A 16,117-nucleotide genomic window follows, 5' to 3' on the forward strand; every position below is an offset into this window, starting at 1 on the left:
TCAATATTGCAGGTGTTGCCCTAAATATTAGTTTTGCATAAAGTTAACTGTAATGGAACACTTTAAATGCTTGCAGGAGTAACCGTACATTTTTCAAGAAGGAATTCTCTACTTGAAAAATAATTTTCCTGGAAATATTTGTATCCGTAACATGCTAAAAACATTAAGTCACAGACCCAACACAATTACCCGATATTGCTTGGAACATGTGAGCTGTCAATTTTGAATTAACAATCAATAAAACTTTATATTGTGAGTTGTTAATGAAGAATGTTTAAAAGAGAAGTAATTACACTTGATAATTCAGATGCAAAAAAGAGAAAAAAAATCGTAGCTCTTGATATTTACCCATACTCCATACTGCCACTGCTAGAATGGAGAAGAAAACAAGGTGTGATAAAATATGAGTCAAATAAAAAGTGTTTCAGTGAGATGACAATTACTGTATTCTGAAGATGAGAAATGTCTATATAGACAATAAGAAAAGGACTGAACAATACAAGAAATTTAATTTGTGCCTTATAATACTGACAACTTGGAAAGGAAATTCTGTTGGTTTGATACCACATATACTGGGAAAGAATTAAGAAGTGCTGTCAGAACTGTGCGAGCACAGTGTCTATTGTTGTAGCATGCAAGATGAATTATCCTGACTGTACATGCAAAATATAATGATCGTACAATCCGGTTGCAGCAACAATTTCATTTAAGAAAAATCGCTAGCAATGAACTCTGTGTAGTGAATCATTAATGAAACAAGTGCAACTTCTAAAATGATTTGGGCATTGTCTCAAAATTATTTCCTTTACCCTCCTTCATGACCAGAAAGTTCTTGAACCATCACACAATGACAGAATAGCATAGGGTTGGTGCATCTTCGCTCGCTTGGTTTACAACTCACCCCTTAGAAATTCTTATTGGAATTTCTCATTTCACATCTATGTAAATAATTTGTGTTTAAGAATTGATCAACTTGATATTTTAAGACTAAATCAGGACTAATTGCAACTGCAAAACTTGAAAACAATTAAATTGCAAAATCCAAACATTTAATTAATCGCATTTGATATATATATTTATAATATCTTATTAAAAAGTGTGAGCTCTTGCAAAACCAAATGGTTAGCACTCTCACCTTTGGAGTGAGTGGTTTCAGGTTCAATCCCCAGTAGCAGCCCAAAATTTCAATGTTGACACAACATCGTGAGGACAATAGGGTACTTAAAAAGCAATCATAGTAGACTTCAGTTTTGGCAGCCAGAAAACAGTGACAATAAGATTAGATTTCCTGACTGTCTCTCACACAATGAAAAACTTCTTGGTACACCTCAGCCTCTTAAACGGTTGTTGCACTGCTGAGTTTGAAGTTTTAAGAGAAGTTTACCTGATCCCAAAAACTTCGTTGTGTGCTTGGTAGGTAGTGCAATTATATTACGACTAATTCATAATACATCTTGCATGTATGTATGCATTCATTGCATTGCAGAATATTTAATCTAATTTACGGTTCTAAATTAGTTTAACTCTTATCTGAATCACACTAAAAACTACTCTACTTGCTTGTTATTATGAACAATGATTTGATTGTCTTTTTTAGCATATCTTTCTGTCCAATTGATGAAGGGACATTCACAGAGAACACCCATGCCCAGGTCTGGACCCCTTGGCATTGTTGCATGCTGTGCTAATCACTCTGCATGAGGAACAATGAAAATCACAAATTACTGTTATTAGGTTAATACTGGGTGGCCAGAATTAAAGTTGCCCAACTCAGAGCCCTCTGTAGCCTGTTTGAGGCTCCGTAGAACTCTAAAATTTGGTGAATCCACTATGCAGACCATGGGAAAGAGGATGGTGATAAAAAAAAAAAAAATAGTTCAATTTTCCACCACCAGGTTGAAATGTGGCACTGTACTTCCATGATGGGTTGTAATAATGACAAACTGCTCCAATTGGTTATGGATTTGCCTTTACCTTGCAATCTTGCAATAAACAAGAGATTATTTTCTCGCAACTTCCAGCCACTAACAAATGTCTTTTTAATAACTCTGCTAAATCACTTAACGTGAGTGCTGAACAAAAGTTCGGAAGTGATCACCATGCCATTAAATAAGAAAGAACATGCATTGCTGGAGAAGTTGTTTTATCAGAACGGTAGTAATAGTGCAGCTGCACTGCGAGGTTATTGAACACTGCGTTACTGACAGAAACCAACAATAAAGATTTGTACACCTGACTTATGTTTTTCAATATTCATTGTTACAGCGCCACATTTCAACCTTGTCTGCATAGTGGATTCACCAAATTTCAGAGTTCTACGATGCCTCAAACAGGCTACAGAGGGCTCTGAGTTGGGTAACTTTAATTCTGGCCACCCAGTACATGATGCTAGTGAAATAAATAGGCAAAAGTGTAGCACCTATCCCAAAAATTCATTTGCATAAAAGCAAAATTTAATTTACTAAACTATTGCATGGTAAATTTTGCTTGAATGTATTGGCAACCACAAACAAGAGAGTTTCTGCAACTTACGTTACTTGAAGAGAGATTAATGTATTATTCTTAGTTGCCTTATATTCAATACCAGAAAATATAAGTTAAGCAACAGATGAACCAGAATGCATATTCCAGATATAAGTTCCATTCAACCAACCTCGTGGCAGCTTAAAGGGAAAAAATGTCCATCTATTCCTATTCCATGAGACAGTCTGGGGAACAAGAAGAGAGCATAAAAGCCCATGCAATACCACTGGGAACGTATCAAATTTTCTCCAGTCCAAATTTGGTTCAAAAATGGACAAAGATATGATAAAAATATCAAAATACGCGTATATTGCACTAAATTGATTGATTAATAGATTGATTTTTATAGTATGGGCACACCAGCCTGTTACGCAATACGTGGATAACCTCCTTAACTAAAACAAAATTAAGGGCAGGCCCTTAACAAGAGAAAAACCTATGTCTGTTAAAAACTTCCTTACTCAAGTTATTCATTCATTGCTTAACAAAAATTAAAACTATAGTCTCTGGGAACTAAAATCTCCATACCAATGTTAAAAGCTGAGGCTGTAAAAGGGCACTCAGCACACAGAAGGACACACAGGACAAGACACAGCAATACATAGGATTATACTGGCTGTAAGTCCAGACGCCAGAGCCTCGTTGGCCTGCAAGAAGCAGTTAGCAGGGTGTACTATGTGGAAGTGAGGTTGACTTTTCGGTGTCTTACAAGAAGGTCACCCCCTTATGCTCCAATGGCACTAAAAGCTTGACTATGAACAGGAGATAGGGGTGTAAGAGGTGACCTTCCATGTACGAGGATTATCCAGAAAATATAGACCGTTTGGTTATACAAAATGAAAAACACAATATTTATTGGAAAAAAACAATTCTGTTACATACCTGAAGCTTCCTTCACTTCTATACATAATCACCTCCTACATTTAAACATTTATCGTATCTGAACACGAGCTTCAGAATTCCCATGTTATACTCTTCTGCCGCCAATTCATTAAGCCAGGTGGTCACTGCATTAAAAAAAAAGACCCGCTCACACATTTCCGCAACGCAGCTCGCTACTCTTTCTTTTTCCAGGGTCAACTGGCTTCTGTAACAGCTGTGCTCATTACTCTGTGAATGGAGGTTCCAAGAAGTCATCCTTGTGCAGTTGGGGTCGTCAAAATGAACTGACAATGCCCGCCCTCACACTGCTGGTGCAACTCAAGAATTGCTGGATCAATTCGGATGGGAAATTTTTGATCATCCACCCTATAGTCTGGACCTTGCTCCTAGAAATTTCCACCTTTTCCCTAAGCTGAAAGAGTTTTTGGGCGGTAAACGTTTTGGAAGTGATGAAGAGTTGGAGAATGCAGTGACCACCTGGCTTAATGAACTAGCGGCAGAAGAGTATAACATGGAAATTCTGAAGGTCATGCCCAGATACGACAAATGTTTAACTGTAGGATGTGATTATGTAGAGAAGTGAAGGAAGCTTCAGGTATGTAACAGAATTGTTTTTTCCAATACATATTGTGTTTTTAATTTTGTATAACCAAATTGTCTTTATTTTCTGGCTGACCCTCGTAGTACACCCAATTGTCAACCACATAGTACACCATGGATTGAATTTTGCAGACTAACGAGGCTCTGGCGACTGGCCCTATATAATTCTATGTGTTGTCCTGTTTGTTGTCCTCATGTGTGCTGGGTGGCCCCTTTAACCGAAGTCAGACTATTATAATATTTTAGTTATACAACATTACAGTTATGTTATTTTAGTTATGGTAAGGAAGGGGCTGGATCCCGTATAATGTGACAGATGCAAAATAGCCTAAATGCTGACACACCCAAAATTTTAAACTCTAATTCAAAAATTCAAATGAACAGGAGATAAATAAGAGAGAAATTAAATTATCCCTGCCATGTTAACTTCAACCCTTCTCAAAATAGAATCCTCCTGTTCCATCAATAAACTTCCTGTGTCTGCACAGCTTATGTTAATAACACCTGCTATCAAAATTCACATGTACACATATAAATAAATTGAGTTCACGCTTCATAAAATTCGCACCGAATAGATCAAAGGCAATTTTGAGACAATGGCCCAATGAATTCCATGACCCAGAAACATGATAAGCGACGTGAAATGTTGGGTTTTATCAAATTCTGTCAAATACATCATTGACCATCACAAAGCCAGTGTTAATGCAAATGGTGCCCTTATAAATGAATGCCATATGAAACTTTTACTGTGAGGAATTTCAACTGTAACAGGTGATCAATGTACAAACCATGCGGAAATGTGATAAAAGTGATGGGTATAGGTAATTATTTAAATGAGCAATTATGTAATCAAAAACATAGGTGTGACTAACTCCCCCACCTCCATCAGTATTTTTAAAAAATCCAACCAAAAGACAAATTAAAAACTTTCCAAACTCTACTTACTAGACATATAAAAATATGTACAATATAATAATAATGCTATGAATAACAGATACTGCAGATATTCAGTTGTTCCTCTAATATGGCTTTATTTCATAATTTATGAAAGAACCGATGAATATTTAAAAAACATTCTGAAAATATATTTAACATTAATAAAAATGTTATAATGTTGAATTAGTGTCAATTATTTATGATAAATCAAATGAAAGCAAAAACAATAATGATTTATTTTATATTTGTATTTTAAATTTAATCTGTTAGTACATATATATATTAAAAGTTTATTGAAGTTGAAAATAATGTAATTATTCATAATATATCTAATTCAATTGAACAATTAAAATGTTTCAGTCAACTTTAGAAATATTGAATTGTAGATAGCAAAGTAGTCTCCACAATAATCTAAATAAAATAAAAAAGGAATACTAAAAATAAGCTGTCCACTTTATCATTCCTAAATATGTACAAGGGTTGTTTACATTAGGATATGTACAATTTTGAATATTAAAACTAAACTAAATTAGATGTAAGTAAATAGTGGCAGAACATTAGATAAAATTTTCTCATTCTATAGTGCTCATTGTTGGTGTAAAAATAATGTAAACGCTAATATTTACAAATAAATTTCAGCTGTAAGTATTATTCGGTAATATAACATTTGATTTCTGTTTCAACATTTATCTAACAATTCATCTCATTATTTCACGTTGACATGCTTTAGAATCAGTTTTTCAAGTTTTTTCCTTTCAAAACAAACAACAAAAAAATATTTGAATAGTTCCAAATAGTCTGTTCCACACCAGACTAGACAGATCCTTATCATCATGTCAGATTTTGGTGTATAACAGATAAGTTCAGATGAGAAAGTTTTCTGAAAATTTTGGGAAGGTAATGTGAGGATTTTTGCCCCGTTCTGTTTTTTCCTAGCACACAGTTAATCAAGCAAAACACGATCTAATGTGCTAATTGATCTGCTTGAAAACTAATATTCAATTTGCATATTCAAACTAGCAATGCAAACCCACAGGAAGAGGAAAGAAGAGTTTAGAGGATTCCTGTTGGGGAACCTGATGGTAAGAGATCTGTAGGAAGGCTAAGACGAAGATGGAGGGATAACGTCGAGATGGACCTAAAGGAAAACACTAAGAATGGGGAAGATTGGATTGATCTTGCCCAGGATAGGGACAGATAGAAGGCTTGTCTTGCTGCAGCCATAAACCTTTGGGTTTAAGAAGGCTAGAGAGTTAGTTAATGTGAAACCCACACTGCTACAATAATGCTTGCTGCCTACTGGGGTAGAAGCATTGAAAATCGAAATTCCTAAACTCCAGAAGAAAAAGGGAAATTCTTCACATCCAGGGGGTGATTGTCCACTGTGAGTGGTGGAAATGCTGCACAATATTTGCACCACCATGTAAGGATACCACTGGAAATTTGGCCGGTGTGCCAACAAACACATTTTTAAAAATTTATCTCATTTTGAAACAACCTGTGACATTCCAAATTCTGAAACATTACATCTGTTTACAATTCCTTTTAGAGCATTCAAGTGAATTTTTACAGGGCACTGTAAGTCTATTTTGTATCACAGATATCAACACAGAGATTCATTTGAATGTTTTGAAGGAATTCTAAACAGATGTAATTTTTTCAAGTTTGGAATATCACAGGAGTTTTTCAAAATTAAACTTCTGAAATAGGTCAAAGTTGAGCGACACCAAAACAAATTAAGACTGAAGTGGATAAAACTTTGTTTATTTGTACCAATCATTGTGAAGGTGGAAGTAAGACTATGAAAGAAATTTGCTGTGGAATTTGGTATGAAGCATTTGTTTAAGGCATCACCCCAGCATTCACACAATGACCACGGAAAAGAATGGGAAAAAATCTCAGATTGGACAACTATGGGATTTGAACTTACAACCTCCTGATTAGAAGCCAAGATACTAACAACTTCAACAAAAATCTCACAAATATTAGAATCTCGCAGCAAAATATCTGGCAATTTGCTTTATGCATATGAAAAGAACACAATACTTCTGTATTCATATAAATATACCCCTAATGTGCAAACAAAAAATTAAAAACAAAGAAAAAGATAACTGAAATTTGTTACCACAGTCACAGAGTTTAAAAATTGAACTACTGACTGAGACAATCTAAATTTAGGTTCTCTGTGGGTTTCGCTTCAAGAACAAAAGTGATTAAGTTACTCAGGGAAAAAAAATTGTAGTGAATCAAAAATCCTCATCATCATCTTCCCATACATTTTCCTCTCGTATCATAGTGGAAAATTCTGTCGACACAATCCAGGGTTCGATTTCAAGAGGAGGCACAATGTAAAGTTGTTTGCCCATTCAAACTGTAGGTCCAGTCCTGATTAGGTCATTGAGCATAAATGGGATTTGATACAACTTTGTCATAAATATTCACCAAAACCATTTTGCATGGTTACTTTCTGGTTACATCCGATGTCCACTTCTGGTGCAGCAAGTCTGTTGATGCGTATATGCTGACACACAGGATTCCATGTGTCAGCTAGTGATAAGCACACAGCTGACAAGTGATGAAAGCAGGGCTGAGCAGATACCAGTGACACAGTATTGGAAAGTATTGGTTATTTTAAGCACTGATGCTGGCAAATATTTTTCAAGAGTTTGGCCATCCAGAGATGTATGCAAATTGCTGAATGACGCTTTTAGAGTAAAAAATTCTGGAAATTATGTAAAATTCACAATTTTCATTAATTTTGTGCAAGAAATTTGTGTTGAAACTGTATTTTGTGGTTAAGTGACATTTGCCTTATTATTCTAAATGGATTTTAAAGCAACACTGACAGATTAATGTGATACAGTGGATATATAAGAGCAATTCCAGAGGTCACGGACACTTTAGAAGCAGTTTTACTTATATTTTGTTCTTTCTTTGTATACGATTCATGAAACGTAATGAAAAAATGAAACTCTGAAAATTTACAAGTAGTAGTATTTCTTCTTGCAGTAATTTGTAACATTATCAGTAGGAATTAGTAAAATGACCAATTCTGGCGAGAATCATTAATAATATTGGCATTAGAATGAGAATTGGTTTAATGTGCATCAGCTCAGTCCTAGCTGAAAGGCATCGCTGTTTCTCACAGATGAGAAAGAAAGAGTCAGGAATTCCTCTCTCTATTGATATGAACTGCATTGTCCGAGGTCACCTTCAATCATAAACAATAAGACTTATGTTCGAGTCGATGAAGGTATACATATTAATTAAGAGTTTTGCTTGTCAAAATACAAATTGTTTAGTATATCTACAGGGAAGAAGAACTGCAATTCTGAGGAACTTCTCAATTAAATAGGAATCGCATACTTATTCCTGTATTTTTCTCTGTATCAAATACAGAAGTGTGCTATAGAAAGAAATCTAAATTACAAAACAGTTTATCTTATGGCAGTCAACAAGCTGGCATGTTTTCAAACAGTGTGCATGCTTTCGAGTATGTTTCTTGCTGCAAGCTGTCATAAATTATTTCATATGCAGAGAACAAGAGAGCTGTAAGTAAATGCCAACACAATTACCAGTGGAAGCATGCAAATATTTTATTTTTAGTTATAGAAGCAAAGCTCTAGGTTATATTGTTTCCCAAATGTTACAAGGGAAAAAAATTGCAACAATCATAAAAGTAAAAATATTCCAAAAGCTAAGGTTGTTTGGAAAATGAAGCATCAGTTTAGGACTAAACCCTTTGGAGATTATAGTGACATCTGTAAAACTATATTGATGAGAAATTATATTTTTCTTCTCGTTTACAAGAATACAAAAATACCCTTAACTTGTAAATTTTAATAAACCTTAAAAAAATTGGGAGCTGAGTGCCCCCCACAAAAGTGTTGCCTATGTGAAAAGCCACCCAAATTTCGGCTTCACTTGACTTTAAGACCAACAGTCCATAGGTAGGCCCTGGCCCCCATGGGCTGTTACACTACAAATTATTACTATTTTACAAGGTATAAAGGCAATGCTACTCCCTGTACATTACCACATGCCATGAAGGTCTACAGAGGGATGCACAGATGTAGGGCCACACACATCTTGGCCATTTGCAGATGTGACATGATCAGCATACCCTCCAGCAACATTTAACATATAAACCCCCCTCTCCCTGTCCCCAAATGCAGGACTGCCTCAAATACCCTGAAATTCCCAGGTGTCTGGGAACCCTGTTTGTATTCAAGGGCTCCATTCGATCCTTGGCAGAAATGAAGACCAGTTAGACATTTTGGGCATAAAGGATACTTTGCCAAAACAGCACTCATATTTTTGAGTTTATTTTGAAGACCACTTCATGCACAGAAAGGCTAATCGGGATTGGATCTAAAGTTTAGAGTTGGATCAAAACCACTATGTGCCTCCACCAAGTACTGAACCCAGGATCCCCTTGATTACAAGATAATGCCACCAGGGAGGCACACTCATATTTTGAGATTACAATGACTGAGAATCCACTGCAATTATTTTCCCCACTTATTATCAATCTTAATTTCTTATCTGCTTACACTGAAGGCTGTAGAAAAAAACAAGAATGGTTTCTCTCTTCTCCTTAGTAATCTCTAACACACAGGAATGTGGTATAAAGTTCTCACACATTCTCAATCTTGACCAGCAATAGAGATTGTTACACATATTCTCCAGCCATATTTACACCGGTTGGTCAGAGATTCTTAACGTACCTCCATGCCCTCACAATGGATCCAGAGGATCTGAAGAAATGTTACAAGCTTTTATGCTTATGAAAGCAAGGAAAATGGACTATCAATTGAAGGGCTCAGGTGTAAAACATGGTAAGTGACATTTTCGTAATATTTTAGTTACAAAGTAAAATGTACCATCCTTCAATTTTCAAGTGAAATTGCCATGTCATACAATTTGCATTGGACTCCGTGAAACCTTCTGAAATTGGTAAACACAACACGAAACAATTTATCCACAGTATAGATTCAAATAACCTTTTTTCTTATTGAACTCAGAAATGACGAAAATGTCACCATGTTTTACACCCGAGCTCTTCAATTATTAAATGAGTTTCATGGATTTCTAGAGATGAAAACGTGGCAATATGTCGTTATTTTTATTAATATTACAGATTGTTCATAACACAAAGTTTCTAAATATAAAATTCAGATCTTCAAAAAGCCAAATATAGTCAATAGTGCTCTGAAATTTTGAATCAAGGATAAGTCCCTTCCAAACTTCTAGGCTCACTTAAAAAGAGACTTCCAGAATTATCCAAGACTGTTCTGTCTGTAATGGCATACTGCATGTGAAATCATTTTCTTATCTCCTTTATCTTGTACTTTTTACAATAAAAAATTAGCACTGCCATAAACTGCAATAAAGTACCCTTTATATAAATTTTATATAAATACTTGATGCACTTAGGACTTTAAATATTGAACTAAGTCCTGAGAGTTGGCAACAATATAAGATATTTAAAGGGGATCTACATAAGTAAAATGTTAAGAACTGTTGCAGTAGTTTAACAGAGCTATTTTAGTAAAACTGTGTTACCCATGTAAAATGTGATATACCTTACTACTCTGACAACAATGTCAAAATTTTATTTCAAGGTTGAGCAGATGTCATACCAATGCCGATAGTCTTACCGATTACCATCAATAATAATATCGATACTTGAACATTGTAACAATTCAAAAATAGTTCAGAATATTTATTACTTTTAATATGTAAACTTTCCATTGGAACTACATATTAATTTATCACAGTTAGCTTTAAGTTTGAGTTTGAGCTTTAAGTCCACTGTATGCATGGATAAGCTAATCAGGACTGAACCTACAGTTTAAGGTGTCATCTTAAACACCATGTGCCTCAACTGGGCATCGAACCCTGGACCCCTTCATTACAAGGAAATAACATTGCTACTGTGCTATCGTGGAGGCCCCAAGTTTGCTTTAAAATATTCATAATTTCATATGAGGTAATCATTCAATCACATTTCTCCCCACTATGTCTAAATACACAGAAGTTTGCAAAATTTCTAGCATTTTTAGTCTTGGCAAAAGTGCATGTGGCATTTTTGCAGACTCTGTGAGACAAGCAGACTCCGGAAAAGCACTGGCTGGTATTGGTGATGCTATTTTACTCACTTTCTGGGCATTGAGGGGGGCAGCCCCCCCCCCCCCACTTTTCGCCACTTTTGCCTTCGCACTATGCTAAACCTTATCTACAGTGGGAAATATACTGTCTTTGCCCCCCAGTTTTGGCACCTTGCTCCCCATGGTTTTGAAACCCAACCACCGCCACTGTGCATAACATATACATATGTAATATATAGGCAAGCATACACATTGTGTATGCTTGCATACAGTTCCCTCTATTAAACCACTTTATTATTTATTATCTAACCCCATAGAAGCACTTAACCACGTTTCTCCCAAAATAAAAACATATGTGCTTCCACTATCTCTCATGTAGCCAAATGGTTAGCGCTCTTGCCTTTGGTGCAAGTGGTCCTGGCATCAATTCCCAGTGGGAGCTACATGAAAAGAAGTAGTAGTGGGCTCCGGTCATGAAAACCAGAACAACAGTGTTGATGGGACTATGTGCTAACCACACGTCAGCCAATGAACTAGCAAAGTACTGGCCCTCGCCCTTCAAGAGCTGTTGCACCATTCATTTTAGATTAGTTTAGTATCTGTAGTTCAATAAAAACAAATCTTTATGTATTCCCGAGTATTATTGTTATTTCACTGATTTGATTTATGTTTTAGTTTCTGATGTGTGTTTAAAGAGAAGAAATAACTTCCAAATAAATAGTTAATAATAAAGAGAGTATTTTTTTGTACAAAAGGTAAAGGTAAAGTGCTCCCCTGTGCATAGCACCACGCCATGAAGGCGTATAGGGGGTGTGGGGGTAACGCCCCACACTTTCTTGATCCGGTCGTGAGTGGGGGTGATGTGATCAGCATCACGCCCCTGACCGCCTTTACCCCCCAGGGTTTCCCCCAGGTACCCATGTTATTCGACGCTGGGTGGGCGCCGGGGCCGCTTCCATCGTTAGAAAAGTTCCCGGATTTGAACCGGCTGGGGATCGAACCCGGGACCTTTAGCATGGTAGTCAGACGCATTACCGACTGAGCCACCGCGGCCACCATATTTTTGTACAAACATTAACAATACACTCCAATTAAAATTCCCAAATTTCAAGCAGTTTTAGTGTATGACATAATATTTATCCATACTATTATGTTAAAATTGATGAAACTTCTTAAAATGTAAATAACCCATTTACTAATGTTACTGGTTGCTGCTTACATTTGCAAAATAGTTGGTGTAATACAAAAAAAAAAATCCAATGTATAATAACATTTTAGTATCTTGGTTCGCATTCTTTTCTCTAAATAATAATATTCAATAGCACATGACATGCAAGTCGCAGCTCAACAGGCTAATAACATTTAGGAATGTGGTTACAGGTGTCAAGACTGCCCATGAAAATACTGTCATTTGTTTGTATCTCCAAAGGGTTCTCTTAAACAATCCTAAACCTAAACATTCATGAAGCATAACCGAAAGCAAGGACAGACAGATTCAGCCATTTCACTATTAAATGGGGGAAATTTCGAAAGAAAAGCAAATAAAATACCCCCAGATTTGGTTCATTGTTGCAGAAGTTTTACCATGCAAGGAGGAGGATTCTTAAAGCATCACATTTTAATTATAATTTGTAGAGTTCATTGTTGAGTGTAATCAGGAAATTCAAGCTGGTGGTTATGCTAGGATATTATCAACTCCAACTGCACTGGTAGTTGACAATCCACGAAGCTATTATGTAATATTACTTTGAACAAGGGCATGTTGCAGTTATTTTTACTTATAATAAATCTGTCAAATAAGATATGAAAACACCATTTTCTTTGTTTTTGGGCTCATGTTTCTAAAACAAATGATTATACAGAAGCAAAGTACTGGATTTCTTAAATAAAATATTTTCCAAGTTACGCCATGATATATACATGTTTTGGTATATACGGTAATTGGTTACAAATTCCTTGACTTGAATGCCCTGCCAAGGATACAGAATACATCTTTGCAACAGTAATCCAGCATCATAATGTACCATTTTTAGGGAACATTTCTGCTGATGTATGCATATCAATTCACAATCACGAGCATATTAAAGGAGAAAACAGAGAGACTGCTTGCACCCTTCCCCTAACAATAAATTGTCAAAAAGTAGATTACCTAACTTGAAATCTAAAATCAAGTGATCTCACCTAACCTGACACATTTAAAATCTACAACAAATTGTCAATTAACATAAGAGTAAATGGCAATACTCCTACTTAATGTCTAAAACTAAGAGTTTTTATTTAATCTTCAATTCAGAAGTTACATTGAATTTTCATTGAACCCCAATGAATGATCAACAGGTGACCACAAGCAGCTGCAGATCCATGGGAAGGGCAATGAGGGTGATTATCTTTCCCAACTGCTTGGTAGCATATTACTGGCAATGCAAGTGTTCCACATGTTCCTTAGTATTTTTGGGCTTAACATGAATGATAAGCTTAAGGAGAAGAAATCCTCATTTCCTTATTTTAAAGTCTTACACTGCACATGAACACTTTGCTTATCACAGCAATTGGATTGTTTATGGTAATGAAAGAAAGCCAAAACATCCATACCTTACTTGGGATTTAACCCCAAGCTAATCTTTAGATCACGGAGGTCCTCCAAACTTGTTTATAAGGCTATGCATTGCTCTTAAAAAGCAATGCTAATAAAAGTAGAATATATTCTTGGTGACTTGAGGTGATGGCTGAAATTTATCCCTTCCCTCCCAAGTGTCATTTTTGAATACACCAGCAACCCTCACTGGCCACAATTGTAAGGAAAAGCAGCGACCTTAAAACTCAACACTTTCAATGCCGCGCCAATGAACCACTTTCTGGAACAGGCAAAAAAAGAAGAAAAAAATACAAATTGGAGGAAAGCGGGCATGCTAAGAGGGGGTGGGGAAAATGGGGGAAGTAGAGGATTGACATACCTCAAAAGTAACTCCCTCAGTGAGGCCTCGTCTTCTTCCTGAATTTCTTCCTTCGTTTCATCACTAACCTTCCAGCCGATTTCCTGAGGATCTGTGGTCAACTTGAAGGCGCCAGCCTCTTGCAGAGGTTCGGGCGACCCGACATGTTCGCTGATGCCTTGCAGTTCCAAAATATCTCCGGGGACCGGGTGGATTTCAGCAACTTCTTTTTGTTGCTGCGCTTTTTTCATGGGTTTAACACCCTTCGTTTCACCCATCCTCCTGCCTGCTCATTTGGGGGTGAGGAGCACAGTGAAGATGCAGGCAAAGAAAACAAAATACAATCGAATTACAGAGGACTCCTTGTTCTTGGTCACATACAAAAATTTTGCGATGATTACCCAAACGCTGTAGTTTTTATGACAACGTTCATTCAAACCACAACGTTGTAGCATTTCCCAACAACCAACAGTTGAATAAACTGTTTTTGAAGAGTTCACGATGTGCTTTTAAGATCCAATTAATGGCAATGGACTTCGTCGACCAGAGAATGCAATATAAATTTCTTTTCTATGGGCCAAAATATTTTCCTGTAGGGAGTACAGAAAGCAAAAAAACACCAAGAATGAAAACGGGAGAAAGGTTTGATGAAGAATGAAAATAGAAGATAAAATACATTGCAACAACAGCAGAGCACTTGAATTTACAAAATAAAATCTGATGGACAAAAGCATACAAACCAAGAGTGAGATTGTACAGAATGATGCAAAGAAACTGGTAACAAAAAGAAAGGAAACTAACATTTTTTATACAAATATTACAGGTGATTCACATATATGTAATACAAACATATAGTCACTTTGCTATACGTTTCGAATGGAAACAATGCAAATTTGCATTAATTTTTAGTGACTGAAACAAGCTGTGGGCTTTGGAAAACCAAAGTAACCAACTGCTTATAACAAAAGAAAAAAAGTTGCATTTAGTATGGAAACCTTCCCTATGCAGCAACCATGCTTAACAACCCCTTGCACTAATGAAGGACCAAAGAGTACAGCGAAAATGAAACTATACCCATACTCGATAGGAATACATAGTGATGACAGTATGGACACATGAAGTCAAATTCATTTCCCACACAGAACAATGCTTCTGAACTGCCATTCCGCAAGTTTCCAACATAACTAGAAATTCAACCTTTCCGTCCAATCCCATCAATGCAAAATTTATTCAGTTTCCAACCAAGTTATGCACTATTTTCAATGAAAATAAAAATGACACTTTGCATGCCAAAGAGTAGTAAAAAATTAAACAGTTATGTAATATGCAGTCTGCATTAGATTGCCAAATTATATCTTCACTATAATCTTCAAAAAGTTACAACAGTTTCAAGACAAAAACAGAATAAGATTCGGAGAAATATCTTTCATGCAGTTTATGTGTTCGCATTTCTGATGACATCTCAGTCATATGTTTAAACTTGAAACCCTTGCAGGAGCATAAAAATTCTTATAAAAAGTGCTTACTTCAAGCGTAATTTCTATGTAAAAAGTTTTGAAACACAGTGAACATTCTTCCACTGCTGCACAACATAAATTTTAATGGTAAGTTCATTTAACACTAAATGTAGAAGTTATTTTCCACATAAAAATATTGGATCCATATGGTTTAATAAGCAAATTGAATACATTCAGACTATGAACAATTTTCCATCTACTGTACATGTTTCCATTAATTTATGTACAACATTACAGCTTGACTTAGCCTTGTACTAACAACATTGGTATATATTTCATAACTTAAGTCATTAATATTTGGATGACTAAAGTATAGCAGCAAGAAGGTGAATAATATTTATGTTCTTTTGCTAGTAATTTCTTTGAAGCAATTACTCTTATAACGCTAGATAGTTTAATGAAAAAGCAGTAACAAAGTATGGAATTAATTCTATAATGTGATTATTATTGTATTTTGTATTTAATATTAAAGAGAAAATTATATATATATATATATATATATATATATATATATATATATATATATATATATATATAGAGTATATATATGTATGTATGTGTGTGTGTGTGTGGTGTATATGCAAATGCTTGGATTTACTGCTCAACCTTGTCATAT

At 35.6% G+C, this 16,117-nt stretch overlaps 1 protein-coding gene across 21 annotated transcripts in view; it reads right to left on the reverse strand.

The window, feature by feature from the left end:
- The window catches only part of Glut1 (Glucose transporter 1), a 428,124-nt gene that overhangs the window by 107,014 nt on the left and 304,993 nt on the right, over positions 1–16,117 (reverse strand). For 14 of the 21 annotated variants that reach the window (XR_014441671.1, XR_014441675.1, XR_014441674.1 and 11 more), the window contains 2 exons: positions 14,006–14,270; positions 349–369 (listed from right to left, as the gene is read on the reverse strand). The exons of 5 other annotated variants lie outside the window; for them this stretch is intronic. Coding sequence is in view for 9 of the 16 variants with exons in the window: in XM_083122100.1 (XP_082978226.1) it covers positions 349–369; positions 14,006–14,262 (278 nt within the window). In the remaining 7 variants the exon portion in view is untranslated. Of the gene's footprint in view, positions 1–348; positions 370–14,005; positions 14,271–16,117 lie in introns of those variants that run through there. 2 more of the 21 variants (XR_014441672.1, XR_014441677.1) reach the window with 2 other exon arrangements.

Source organism: Lepisma saccharinum, chromosome 5 (assembly GCF_977018435.1).
Source record: "Lepisma saccharinum chromosome 5, izLepSacc3.1, whole genome shotgun sequence".
NCBI classification, from domain to species: Eukaryota; Metazoa; Arthropoda; class Insecta; order Zygentoma; family Lepismatidae; genus Lepisma; species Lepisma saccharinum.